General features: G+C 31.9%; 3 protein-coding genes across 5 annotated transcripts; 2 read left to right on the forward strand and 1 right to left on the reverse strand.

The window, feature by feature from the left end:
* The first annotated feature begins 4,165 nt into the window (after positions 1 to 4,165).
* On the forward strand, positions 4,166 to 9,056 carry LOC144999810 (histone-lysine N-methyltransferase family member SUVH9-like). Of its 2 annotated transcripts, XM_078958974.1 has the most exons (5): positions 4,166 to 6,408; positions 6,539 to 6,646; positions 7,004 to 8,303; positions 8,401 to 8,573; positions 8,836 to 9,056. In XM_078958974.1, the coding sequence occupies exon 1, from the start codon at positions 4,371 to 4,373 to the stop codon at positions 6,342 to 6,344; it is 1,974 nt and encodes a 657-aa protein (XP_078815100.1). In that variant the 5' UTR covers positions 4,166 to 4,370; the 3' UTR covers positions 6,345 to 6,408; positions 6,539 to 6,646; positions 7,004 to 8,303; positions 8,401 to 8,573; positions 8,836 to 9,056. The 2 variants fall into 2 exon arrangements, with proteins under 2 accessions (XP_078815100.1, XP_078815099.1); XM_078958973.1 differs by lacking the exon at positions 6,539 to 6,646.
* On the forward strand, positions 7,959 to 8,932 carry LOC145002754 (uncharacterized). Its single transcript, XM_078961954.1, has 3 exons — positions 7,959 to 8,303; positions 8,401 to 8,573; positions 8,836 to 8,932. Exons 1-3 carry the CDS (start codon positions 7,959 to 7,961, stop codon positions 8,930 to 8,932), a joined length of 615 nt encoding a protein of 204 aa, XP_078818080.1.
* Positions 9,057 to 9,151: 95 nt separating the features above from the next.
* Positions 9,152 to 10,759, reverse strand: LOC144999812 (uncharacterized). Of its 2 annotated transcripts, XM_078958976.1 has the most exons (5): positions 10,518 to 10,759; positions 10,083 to 10,144; positions 9,819 to 9,986; positions 9,591 to 9,740; positions 9,152 to 9,472 (listed from the first exon to the last, which is right to left on the reverse strand). In XM_078958976.1, exons 2-5 carry the CDS (start codon positions 10,123 to 10,125, stop codon positions 9,327 to 9,329), a joined length of 507 nt encoding a protein of 168 aa, XP_078815102.1. In that variant the 5' UTR covers positions 10,126 to 10,144; positions 10,518 to 10,759; the 3' UTR covers positions 9,152 to 9,326. The 2 variants fall into 2 exon arrangements, with proteins under 2 accessions (XP_078815102.1, XP_078815101.1); XM_078958975.1 differs by lacking the exon at positions 10,518 to 10,759 and having other exon boundaries at positions 10,083 to 10,317.
* Between the last annotated feature and the right edge of the window lie 706 nt (positions 10,760 to 11,465).

Raw genomic sequence — 11,465 nt, forward strand, 5'->3', positions numbered from 1 at the left:
ACAAATTTAAACCATGAAAGATAACAAAATCCACAAGTATATTTTTAAAGTAATTTAAACCGGTAAATTTATAAAGTAACTTAAAAAAAAGTAATTTAAACCAGGCTGTAGGTTTATCCCTATATTGTTCCTTAAGCATTTCATCGAACAGGTAATAGACAGATAGACCAAACAAAATTTCCAAGTATCCAAATCAAGTTCTCAAATCCTAACAAATCCAAACAAACGAAAAAAAAATAATCAAATTTGTGATTTTAACAACCAAAAGCGAAGGACATGTCATACCTTGTGTATGAGTCCATCGTTTATAATTGGATTGCTCAACTTATTGAACACTTCGTCAAAAGTACGAAGAAAATAGGGAATCCCATAGAAAGGTTCGATTCAAATTTCGAAATAACACAACTGCAACAATTAATTTTCAAACCACAAAATTTGATACCTTCATAGCATAAAAATTAAAATATATTTTACTTACATTCAGAAGAACCCAAATGAATTTGACTGTTTCCGTTGTTCGTTAACTCCAATTTCGACATAGAAGAAATCTAAAAAAATCAAGCAACTTGAGTAACAATCATTTTCATGTTGTCGAAACTTTAGCACAACTATCGATGAAGAGTACAAATAGCAGTTATCAAGAAATAAGCATATATGAGATAACTAAGAAGCTGTCAAGTGAAATTTGAGTTACTTGCTTTCTTACCTTTCCCTAACGGGATTATAATTCCAGTCGTTCCACTAAAAATCTAAATTCTTTAGTAAAAATCAAAACAACCTGCTTTATGTGTATTTTTGAGAGAATGGAGAATGGAGATGATCAATAGCCTAATAAAAGAAATCATCAATGGTTTATGGAGATTTACAAAGCGGAAGCATACCTATCGGTTTTAAATATGGATAAATCTCTGATTTCGTGCATACTTAATGGAATTTAAATTTTGTTGCTGATTTTTTAGAATAATTTATGGTTACATAAAAGATTGATTGGGATTAACGAATTGAAAACGGTCTTTGACTCTTACAATTTCAGACACTTTAAAATCTTAAATTTAAATCAAATAAAATATTATGACATACTGAATAAGAAATCAAAAGGTGGTGATTATGTTGTAGGCATAGAAGATAATAAACAATAAAATAAACAATTTATATTATAAGGACCATTATACCCTTGCATCTTTCATAAGGAAGTAAAAGTCAAAAATATACATTTGTACTCTTTAATAGAGTACAATATTTAAAGAGTTACCAAATTACCCTTGATCCTAGACATGGGTGACTACACCTTGTAGCCATCATCTATACAACATTTAAAAAAAAAATACAAAAAATGTTATCTACTCTAATAAGTGAAGATAAATTTTGTCACATGTTAATCTCTTATAAATTTTGACACTTGTCATTTGATGGTATTTTTGAAATAAATAATATCCATATGTCAATTTCTAGGTTTTTTTTTTTTAAATTTTTTAAATTAAAAAAGTCACATAATACATATAATTACATAAGTAAGTATTAAATGTAATAAATATGATCTTAAATTGCAATAAATATGCTTTTTTCTTCCTTATTTTAAAATTAATTTTAAAAATACTTAATGTTTACATTTTGATATTTTTTTCTTTTTTAATTAACCCTTGTAATACATGGGTTTCACACCTAGTGAAAAAATAAACTGTAGTTATGATATCTCTTCAAGGGTAGATATGATTATTGAAATTAATGCCAACAAAAATCTTCAATATTCAAATGACTCTAAATACAACTATCCTCCAGTTTTATGGCCCTTGACTTCACCCTATTCCTAAGTAGAAACGATGCTCAAATACTCTAAAAACCCGAAAGATTAAAATATACACACAAAAAGATGAAAAATGGTAAAATGAACTTTCCAATATAATAACAATATTTTATAGACAATACTACAAACAAGCTAGAAACATGCAAATAGAGACGAAAGAACATCAAAATTAGATTAACACCATACACTCTTTTAGTTTTATCTTTCTTCTTCCCTTATAGAAGTTTATAAAACATTTTCTATTTTGTGATGGATTTCTGAATTACTTTTTTGAGATATGTTAGGTTGCAAAGAATGGAACAACAAAGAAATGGAATGGATAGGTAATCGTAAAGCAAGATAATAGAATAGTAATTCCCTTCCAGAAAACATGTTTATAAGGCGGAATGGAACATAATGAAAATTTCATACGATTCTTATGTTATATATTGCAATTTAAAGTATAAAGATAATCCTTCACATATATTTGTTTAGTTATTATTATGTAATTAAAAATGCTTTATATTGCAACTTTTATACTAATATCTTCTCTTATTACTGAGAAAATCTTGATACTCCCAATGTTCCCAACCTTATTTTAAAGAGTTTAGGGTGTACCTATTTATCCTTGATAAAGTAAACTCAATAAGAAGATTCAAACCAGTTAAATTAAAGAACAAGGTTGTGCAAGGTTCTTACTATACTTCTCGGCATGCCTAGACAGCGCAAGTTAAACAAAAAAAATATGCTAATTAACCAAAATTAATCAATCCTAAACATTTTCCAATAAGATTTATCGATGCAATCTATTTACATGATATACTAAAACTTTGTCTTTTTTTTGCTATTGAGTCTAAAGATGTTTTTTTATAGTATTAAAAAAGGACCAGTGAATAACTTATTTCTAAGAGCCCAATTTGTATTTTTATAAAAAGATGGTTTTTTACAATAAATCAAAACACATATCACCATTGAGTTTTGTTGAGCTGTAGAATATGTGGATCACTCATTGGTATAAGTGTTTGAATTCCATATCCAAATCCAGGAAGTGATCAAATGGGTAAAGCATTATAGAGATTGAGTCGAGTATATCTTCCATTCACAATCTGGTAAGCCACAAAAAAATCATTGACTAAATTCATATACAAAAATGTAAAAATAAAAAATAAAATCGACATATACAAATTCACTACCTAGTGGACATATTTTCCAAATCAAAACAATGGATGAGAGGTAGTGGAGCTGTTGTGTCAATCCTTTTGCTCCCCAGATACCTATAACTTAAAAAATCAAAATCAATAATTCAGATTATAAGAACAAAAATCGAAGTAGATTCAGAAAACATAACCATTATGGATTTAAACTTAAATCGAAAGGTTTTATAGATTGAACCTTCATAGTTAAAATATAATAAAAGAAACATAATCTAAAACGTACCCAAAATCGATCTAAACTATGATCAAATTAAAGTATAATCCAAAGAAATTTATCTCTATATCATTCCTTCTTCTTCCATGATGATCGAACACACGAATGATCCACACAGATCGAAGCCCATATATATATATATATATTCTATTTCTTCTTTCCCCAATTTTCTTCTCCACTACAAAATTTAGATTAGATAAATTATGTAAAGAAATGAAGGGGAGAGCGTAAGAGTACTGGTAATGATGGGTGGGGCGGAGTATTTTTTTCATTTTATTTTTGGTGGGATTTAATTATCATTAATAGCATCCCTAATTTAATGCATTTTATTTTTGTTAAATTTAATTATTATTAATAGAATTCCTAATTTAATTCATTTTATTTTTGTGAGATTTAATTGTTATTAATAAAATTCCTAATCTAATTCATTTTATTTTTGTTGATATTTAATTGTAATTCTTAATTTAAAGCGTAATATATGTTTTATAAAATTTGTGGACAAATTTAAAGGTTGACAGAAATAATGTTAGCAAAATCCAAAGATGAAAAATATATGATTAAAATAAAATTAATGTTCTTGACTTTTTCAGTTTAGAATTAAAAGTTTTCTTTTAATGATATTTAAAGATTCCATATAATAATTTAATGTAATAATTAAAAATAAATATAATAATAAATAAATATCAATTTCATTAATTTACTTTCTTATTTTAAAACTCTCAAATTAAGATTTATTAATTTATTTTGTTTAATGATTTAAATTTAAAAGATAAAAAAATTAATTTTAATAATTTATTTATTTTCTTATAAATTCAAAGTTAGACTTCCATATTAAATTTTTTTTAATTAATGTATGTAATATATAAGTTTTCGACCTAATATTCATATAATTTAATGGTAAAAAATAAACATATTGCACAAAGTGGAGGAGGTAGGAGATAAAAAATCACATGTTTTTTGACATTGGGTTTCCCCTTTCTTTATCGTAATTTCTGCATCTCTCTCTCTCTCTCTCTCTCAATATCCAGCTCCCCTCACACAATCGCTAGACCAATACATCATTTTTAACCACTCTGCACTCGTTTTCTCCCCATCCATGAGCGTTTAGGAAAAATTCATTCTTTCTTCCTCCGTTTCCTTGCACACAATTGACAAAGAAATGGGTTCTTTAATTGATCTTAATCTCTACCCTGATCCTCCTAACACCACCACTATCGCCACCGGCTACGCCGATACGGCTGCAATCTCGATCATCCCGAAAGTTGAACCCAAACTGGAACCTCTGGATGAATCAGTTGATGTCCCACCAGAATCTAACTCTAACCCTATTTTGGGTCTCATTTCACAGCCGACCACAGCACTAGTCGAACATTCCGAAGTAGACGAAAGCAATGTCTATTCAGAATACAATAGGATATCGGAGATGTTTCGAACGGCATTTGCTAAGGACATGGAGACGTACGACGAAATTCAAGCCACGGATCCCGACGCGCAAGCAATCGTGCCGGTTCCCGAAGAAAATCAACTTTCTACCGTCGTTGTGCCGTCTCGCCGCAAGAATCCATCAAGGTCGTCGGAACTGGTTAGAGTTACAAACCTCGGAATCGAGGACGAGAGGTACTTTCGAGACGTGGTAAGGAAAACGAGGATGATTTATGATTCTCTTAGGGTATTAGTCGTTATGGAAGACGATAAACGTAGGTCTTTCGGAATCGTCTCTACTCCCCGCGCCCGCGGCGATCTGAAAGCTTCTGCGGTGATGAAAGACCGCGGCCTATGGTTGAATCGAGACAAGCGGATTGTTGGAGAGATTCCTGGGGTTCACGTTGGCGACGTATTCTTTTTCAGAATGGAATTATGCGTTGTTGGGATGCACGGCCAAGTACAAGCAGGAATTGATTACTTAACATCGAATCAAAGCTCGAATAGGGAACCGATTGCTACCAGTGTAATTGTTTCCGGTGGGTATGAAGATGATGAAGATGCTGGCGATGTTATTGTCTACACTGGTCATGGCGGACAAGATAAGAATAACAAGCAAGTCGTTCATCAGAAATTGGAAGGTGGGAATCTTGCGATGGAAAGAAGCATGCATTATGGAATCGAGGTAAGAGTAATCCGTGGGTTTAAGTATGAAGGTAGTCCCAGTGGAAAAGTATACGTTTATGACGGACTTTATAAAATCATCGAAGCTTGGTTTGATGTGGGTAAATCTGGATTTGGAGTGTATAAGTTCAAGCTTGTTAGAATGGAAAACCAAACTGAAATGGGTAGTGCACTTCTTAAACTTGCAGAGAATCTTAGGACCAAACCTTTAGAGGTTAGGCCTGTTGGATATATTAGCTTTGATATATCAATGAAGAAAGAAAACATCCCAGTGTTTCTATTCAATGACATTGACAACAATCACGAACCAATGTACTATGACTACTTAAAGACAAGTGTTTTCCCCCCTTTTGTGTATCATCAGGTAGGAGGTGGGTGCATGTGTGTCTCGGGATGTTCAAAAGATTGTTTTTGTGCTCAGAAAAATGGTGGTGAGTTTGCTTATGATTCAAACGGTCTTCTTGTGAGAGGGAAGCCACTGATATTCGAATGTGGACCTTTCTGTCGTTGTCCTCCTAATTGTCAAAACCGTGTAAGCCAAAAGGGTGTGAGAAACCGTTTTGAAGTTTTTAGATCAAGGGAAACCGGTTGGGGAGTTAGATCACTAGATTTGATACAAGCGGGGTCTTTTATTTGTGAATATAGTGGGGTTGTTCTTACAAGAGAGCAAGCACAACTTTTTACCATGAATGGTGATAGTTTAATTTATCCGAATCGATTCAGTGAGAGATGGGCAGAATGGGGTGATTTGAGTCAAATATTTTCTGATTATGTAAAACCATCATACCCTTGTGTCCCTCCTTTGGATTTTGCGATGGATGTTTCAAGAATGAGGAATCTTGCGTGTTATATGAGTCATAGTTCGTCTCCAAATGTGTTGGTGCAGTTGGTGTTGTATGATCACTCGAATCTTGCGTTTCCTCATCTTATGCTTTTTGCTATGGAGAATATTCCTCCATTACGCGAGCTTAGTATTGATTATGGACAGGCTGATGAGTGGATGGGGAAGCTATCCATTACTAATTAAATCAATTCTCTCTCTTTTTTTTTTTTTTTTATCTTGCAGACTCTTGGATGCATCATGTTCTGAGGTAACTAGATTCTCACGTTATCGAAAGTTTTTCCTTTTTTGTTATGGTCTGAGCTCTTTAAATGCAAGAAATAACAATCTACTTTCATCTATTTGTTTATTGTTCTACTTACATTTTTTTCTTATTACAGCACTGTACTTTGTAAAACTCGACCCATGTATAGCAACGTCATCCAGATACAAAGCAATTTTCACTGCTATAATTGGGAAGATTTTTCAAAGTACAATTTTAAAATTTGGTAGGTTCTTCAAAGTACAATGACTTAATAAGGAAAATATTGAAAATAAAATGTTGTTACAGAAAGAAATAAAAGTAGGATGCTGCAATATACAAATAACTTGAAAGTGCATTGCCGTTTCTTGCATTTAACCTTACAATTTATGTCACCATTAAGTTTGATCATATTGATTTGGCTATTTCCTACCTTGTTAATGGAATATTTTTATTTTTCCCATCTAATCAGTATAATATATATACTACAAACATTGTTGTATAATATATAAATTATTATGAAACTTACCATTGGATAAGGATTAACAAGTATATGCTAATCTTCACATTAACTTTGTTGCTTACTTTGTTGCTTTCTTGTTAGGTACAAGGTGTAGAAGCCGTAAATATGTTGTGTCGAAAGATTTGCAACGTTTTCAATGCTGTGATTCAGAAAAGGCTTCCACCAATTTCGTGTCATGTTGTCAAATTGTGAGCAGTTTTCAAAATCTGATGGGAATAATATATTCAGCCATTTTCAGAGATAAAGTGGCTGTATGCAATTGCTGACAAGTTTAGATACATGTATGTAGAATGTAGTATGTTTTATTGTAGACTTTCATATGTTAGGATCACCAATCTTAGTCGTTTCATGTGATAATATTAGCGTGTATATATTAAGTTCCTATTTATTACAATTTTAGTAGAGCAACTGTATCCGGCATCTTCAAATGAGTTGTTTCTGGTCTATATTTTTTCATTTGAGGAGGGATTGCTTAACCTTGATTTCTTCTTGTATTGACTTTATTCCGTTTATCATCTTTCTGTTTGTAATTTTGGGTCTGTTTGATAAAATTGTGTTAATTAGTAGTCTATGTGATTTATAAGCTCTTTGGGGCACACAAGACAAGACATGATAGGGCATGTTCTCTTGATCCCTCATTTATATACAAGATATCAATGCCTTCCTCACAGAGCATGGAAGAAGTGCTTTTCAAAATAAATAAATAATTGTAAGAAATTTTTATTACTATTTTTGGGTATCTATAGTTTGTACAGAATAAGTTAATGTTTAGACAATGATAATGTTTGTTACTTTCTTTGAATAAATACCCTTCCATCTGTCATCACAATAAGGTCAATGCACGGGGAACCCAACCAAGTAATCCTCACGTGAATCCACTAACGGGAACTACTTTTGCAATTAATCTTTCCTTCTTTATTCAGAATTTCATAATTTATTTGAATTATTGATTGAATCTTACTCAAACGCTTCATAGAAGCTCATCAACTCCATTAAATCTTCAATCTTTCATCTATTTCATATCTTTTTCCGTTCAATGTTGCACACCGAGCCATCTTTCTGCATATATGCAGATGAAGATGGATGTCTTCAAAATGAGAAAGGGGATTTAGAGACGAAAAGTTCAAAACAATTGGACAGTTGTGGTGAATTCGCTTTTGCAGAGAGAAGTATGGGATTGATTGTGGAGGATGAAGAATCAAATGGGTTTAAGAATGAAGAGATTCAACCACCGAGTCCTAAAATGTATCTTGCTACAGGGTTTGGAATCGATGGTATAGGTGGCACTGAGTTTACACCAACCATGTTCGATGATAAGATGATTGTTGATCAACATCCTTACAATCCTCTCGCCTTGAGGAATTACGCCCAATTTTTACAGGTGAGAGTCATCATTCATTCTCTTTCTTTCTTTCGTTCTTTCATTTCCCAAAATTTTCACCAGATTGTAAGTTTTTGAGTATGATTAATGATTACAGTCCAGGGGTGATCTTACTGGAGCTGAGGATTACTTGTTGCGTGCTACACTTGAAGACCCTAATGATGGTCAAACTCTGATGCAGTATGCTAAGTTTGTCTTGGAGATTCATGGTGACCAGGATAAAGCCTTGAGTTACTTTGAGAAAGCTGCTCTTGTTGCTCATGGAGATTGGTATCCACTTATAACTCCACAACCTCAAATTTCATTTCTATATATACAGTACAAGTTTATACTGTGTTTAGCATACACTAGATTAGGTCCGGGACTATATTAATTGGACAAAAAGTACATATTTTTGTTTGGAAATGATTAAAATAACCCCATAAAGCTTTATCCAATCCCAATGTGCATGTAACATGTAACAAACATAATCTCAATATCATGTCTAAGCATTATGCCATTGAAAAAGGGTATTTATTTTTTTTTGTTTCAGTAATATTCTTGCAGCATATGCTAGCTTTCTGTGGGAAATAAATGAAGAGTGCGAGCATGTTGGTGCTGTTTCTGTAGGTGCAGAGCCTGTGCTGTAGTTGCTCTGGCCCCATGCTAGAGTGTTGTTATTCGTGTTTTTGTACTAATCGTTTCGATGGGTACTTATTGCTGTTGTAATATGAGAATAATTATATATAATTCATATGGGTCTATATTTAATCATTTCGTAACCAAATACATGCTCAAATGTTGGATTTTTTCAGAGATTATGTAATCACCCGTGACATCTATTCTACTTAAAAACTGAACCAAGTACCTTTCTTTCAAATGGTCGATATATAAGCTCATTGTTTTACAATACAGATGTGCCAATATTAAAAACAAAACCAAAGCGTATCTATATTACAGTATGAGCATCGGTTAGTTGAGTGTCAATAAACCTTTAATGATAAAAAAAAATATAAAACAAAATCCGTTGCACACATCTAATAATCATTTCCATGACCATGGACTGTTTTTCTTCTCGAGTTCATAAGACTTCTTGCACTTGACATGCGTGTTTTGACTCAGCTTATGATTCTTCGATTCTGAACGTTCTGTTTTTGTTTTGTTTTTTGTTCTGAGCATCAAATCATTCTCTGCCCACATACCAACAACAATTAGTCTAATAGTGCATGCATATAACAACAATAGAACATGTTCTGATTATACAAAAATTTGAACAAAATTGGGTTGAATACGGATAATATATAGTACCTGGACTCGATAAAACAGCTCGCGGTGGCAGGATAGAACTTGGCTTAATTACCTCTGCAATTTTCTTGTTGACCTTATTATTTGGTTTATTTCCCTCTGCAACTTTTCTGTCGACCTTCGAAGCTGCTTTTGATGATGATATATTCGCATCTGATTCAGCATATAGAAAATTAGACATCGTCTATGGCTAAGGTTTGATTATGTAAATTAAAATCGTTAGTTAGATGCCTGAAGTGGAGATATGAATATGATGAGACTTGAGAACCCTTGGTGGTGTGTAAGTGTAACCATCTTTATGTTGAGGGGAATTGGATGGAGACTGGAAATCCTTCAAATAAATTCTCTGAAACTCTTGTGGATCTTCTTCTTCTTGTCTCACCTTCACCTTCGGATACACTTTGAAAATTTCATAACAAAAATCAATAGACGTATAGAAGAATACATAACGTATTGATATAAATTAAACAAGCAAATAAATGAACAAAAACTTACTTGGGGATTTGATGTTGTAGGATTCCGGGTAACTTGGGATCATCCAAAGTACACAACAAGTCCTTGAAAGAAGAATGAAAATGAGATTTTAAAATACGAGTCCTTAAGAAGTAGAACAGAAGAAGAAGAAGAAGAAGAAAAAGCGATTTCAATAAGAAAATCGTGCAAAGAAGGTCAACATCAGTGGCGGTCAACGCAGAGATTAATTGTGTTCGTGTTGTGGCTCTTATGAACGCTGGTGGGCCAAATATAGGTTCCCACTAAATACACTTTCTCTAGAATCTTCGTCACCTCATTTCTAGCTTTTTAGTTCGGTCAATGTTTCTGTTTATTATGTTTCACAGCTTTTGCTTTCTAAAACATCGATTTCCGACCAAACGATTGATATAGAAAGCAGAAAGAAATGAATAAAAAAATACAAAACCCAAATCTTACCTGATACGACTAGAGATATATTCATGGCTCTCGTCACGCCGGTGAAACAATGCATTTGATGATGGTGGTGGTGATGATGATGATCGGGCTTTTTGACGGGGGTAAATAGGATATTGGGAAAAATGTTAATGTGATTAAATGCTTCCCAACTCCGGTCGGAAAGTGTTAATTTGATATCGTCAAGGAAAATCTAACGCCTCCCGGCAGTGGCTTCGAGAAATCAGCGGAAGTTGCTGGTTTCATCGTTCTGCTATGTTTATGGGGATTTCAGTTTCATGGTTCTTAAATGTATCCATGATTCCATATCCACGAGTTTATTTAATTATTATTATTATTATTATTATTATTATTATTATTAAAATTAAAAATGAAAAAAAAAATGTCATACAAACATTATTGATTATACCTCAAAAAAATATTTTAAAATCATTTTAGTCGTTAGTTTTTAACTTATATATATATATATATATATATATATATATATATATATATATATATATATATATATATATATATATATATATATATATATATATATATATATATATGGAAAATTGAATATACCCTTAAGGGTATATAAGCTTAGGTACTCAAACTCATAATAATTAGTGGTTTTGTTAGATAATTTATAATAATGTTCTTAAAACTTCAATTCCTAACTTGATTTACATTGAAGATATTTGAAATTTCACTATAATCTTCCTCTTATATCATATTTTTTTGCCGAACATCTACTAGGCTATATATATTATAGTTGAAAATGAAAAGTATGTAAGAGGAAGATAAATGTGAAATTTATAAAAATCTTAGAAATAATCAAGTTATAACTTGAATTATAAGAACAATTAGACAATTACAATTTAAATATATAATACAAAATGATATAATATAGTAAGTTTGGGTACCTAAGCTTATATACCCTTAAGGGTATATATATATATATATATA

The sequence above is a fragment of the Lactuca saligna genome, chromosome 6, assembly GCF_052625555.1.
Source record: "Lactuca saligna cultivar CGN05327 chromosome 6, ASM5262555v1, whole genome shotgun sequence".
Classification (NCBI taxonomy): Eukaryota; Viridiplantae; Streptophyta; class Magnoliopsida; order Asterales; family Asteraceae; genus Lactuca; species Lactuca saligna.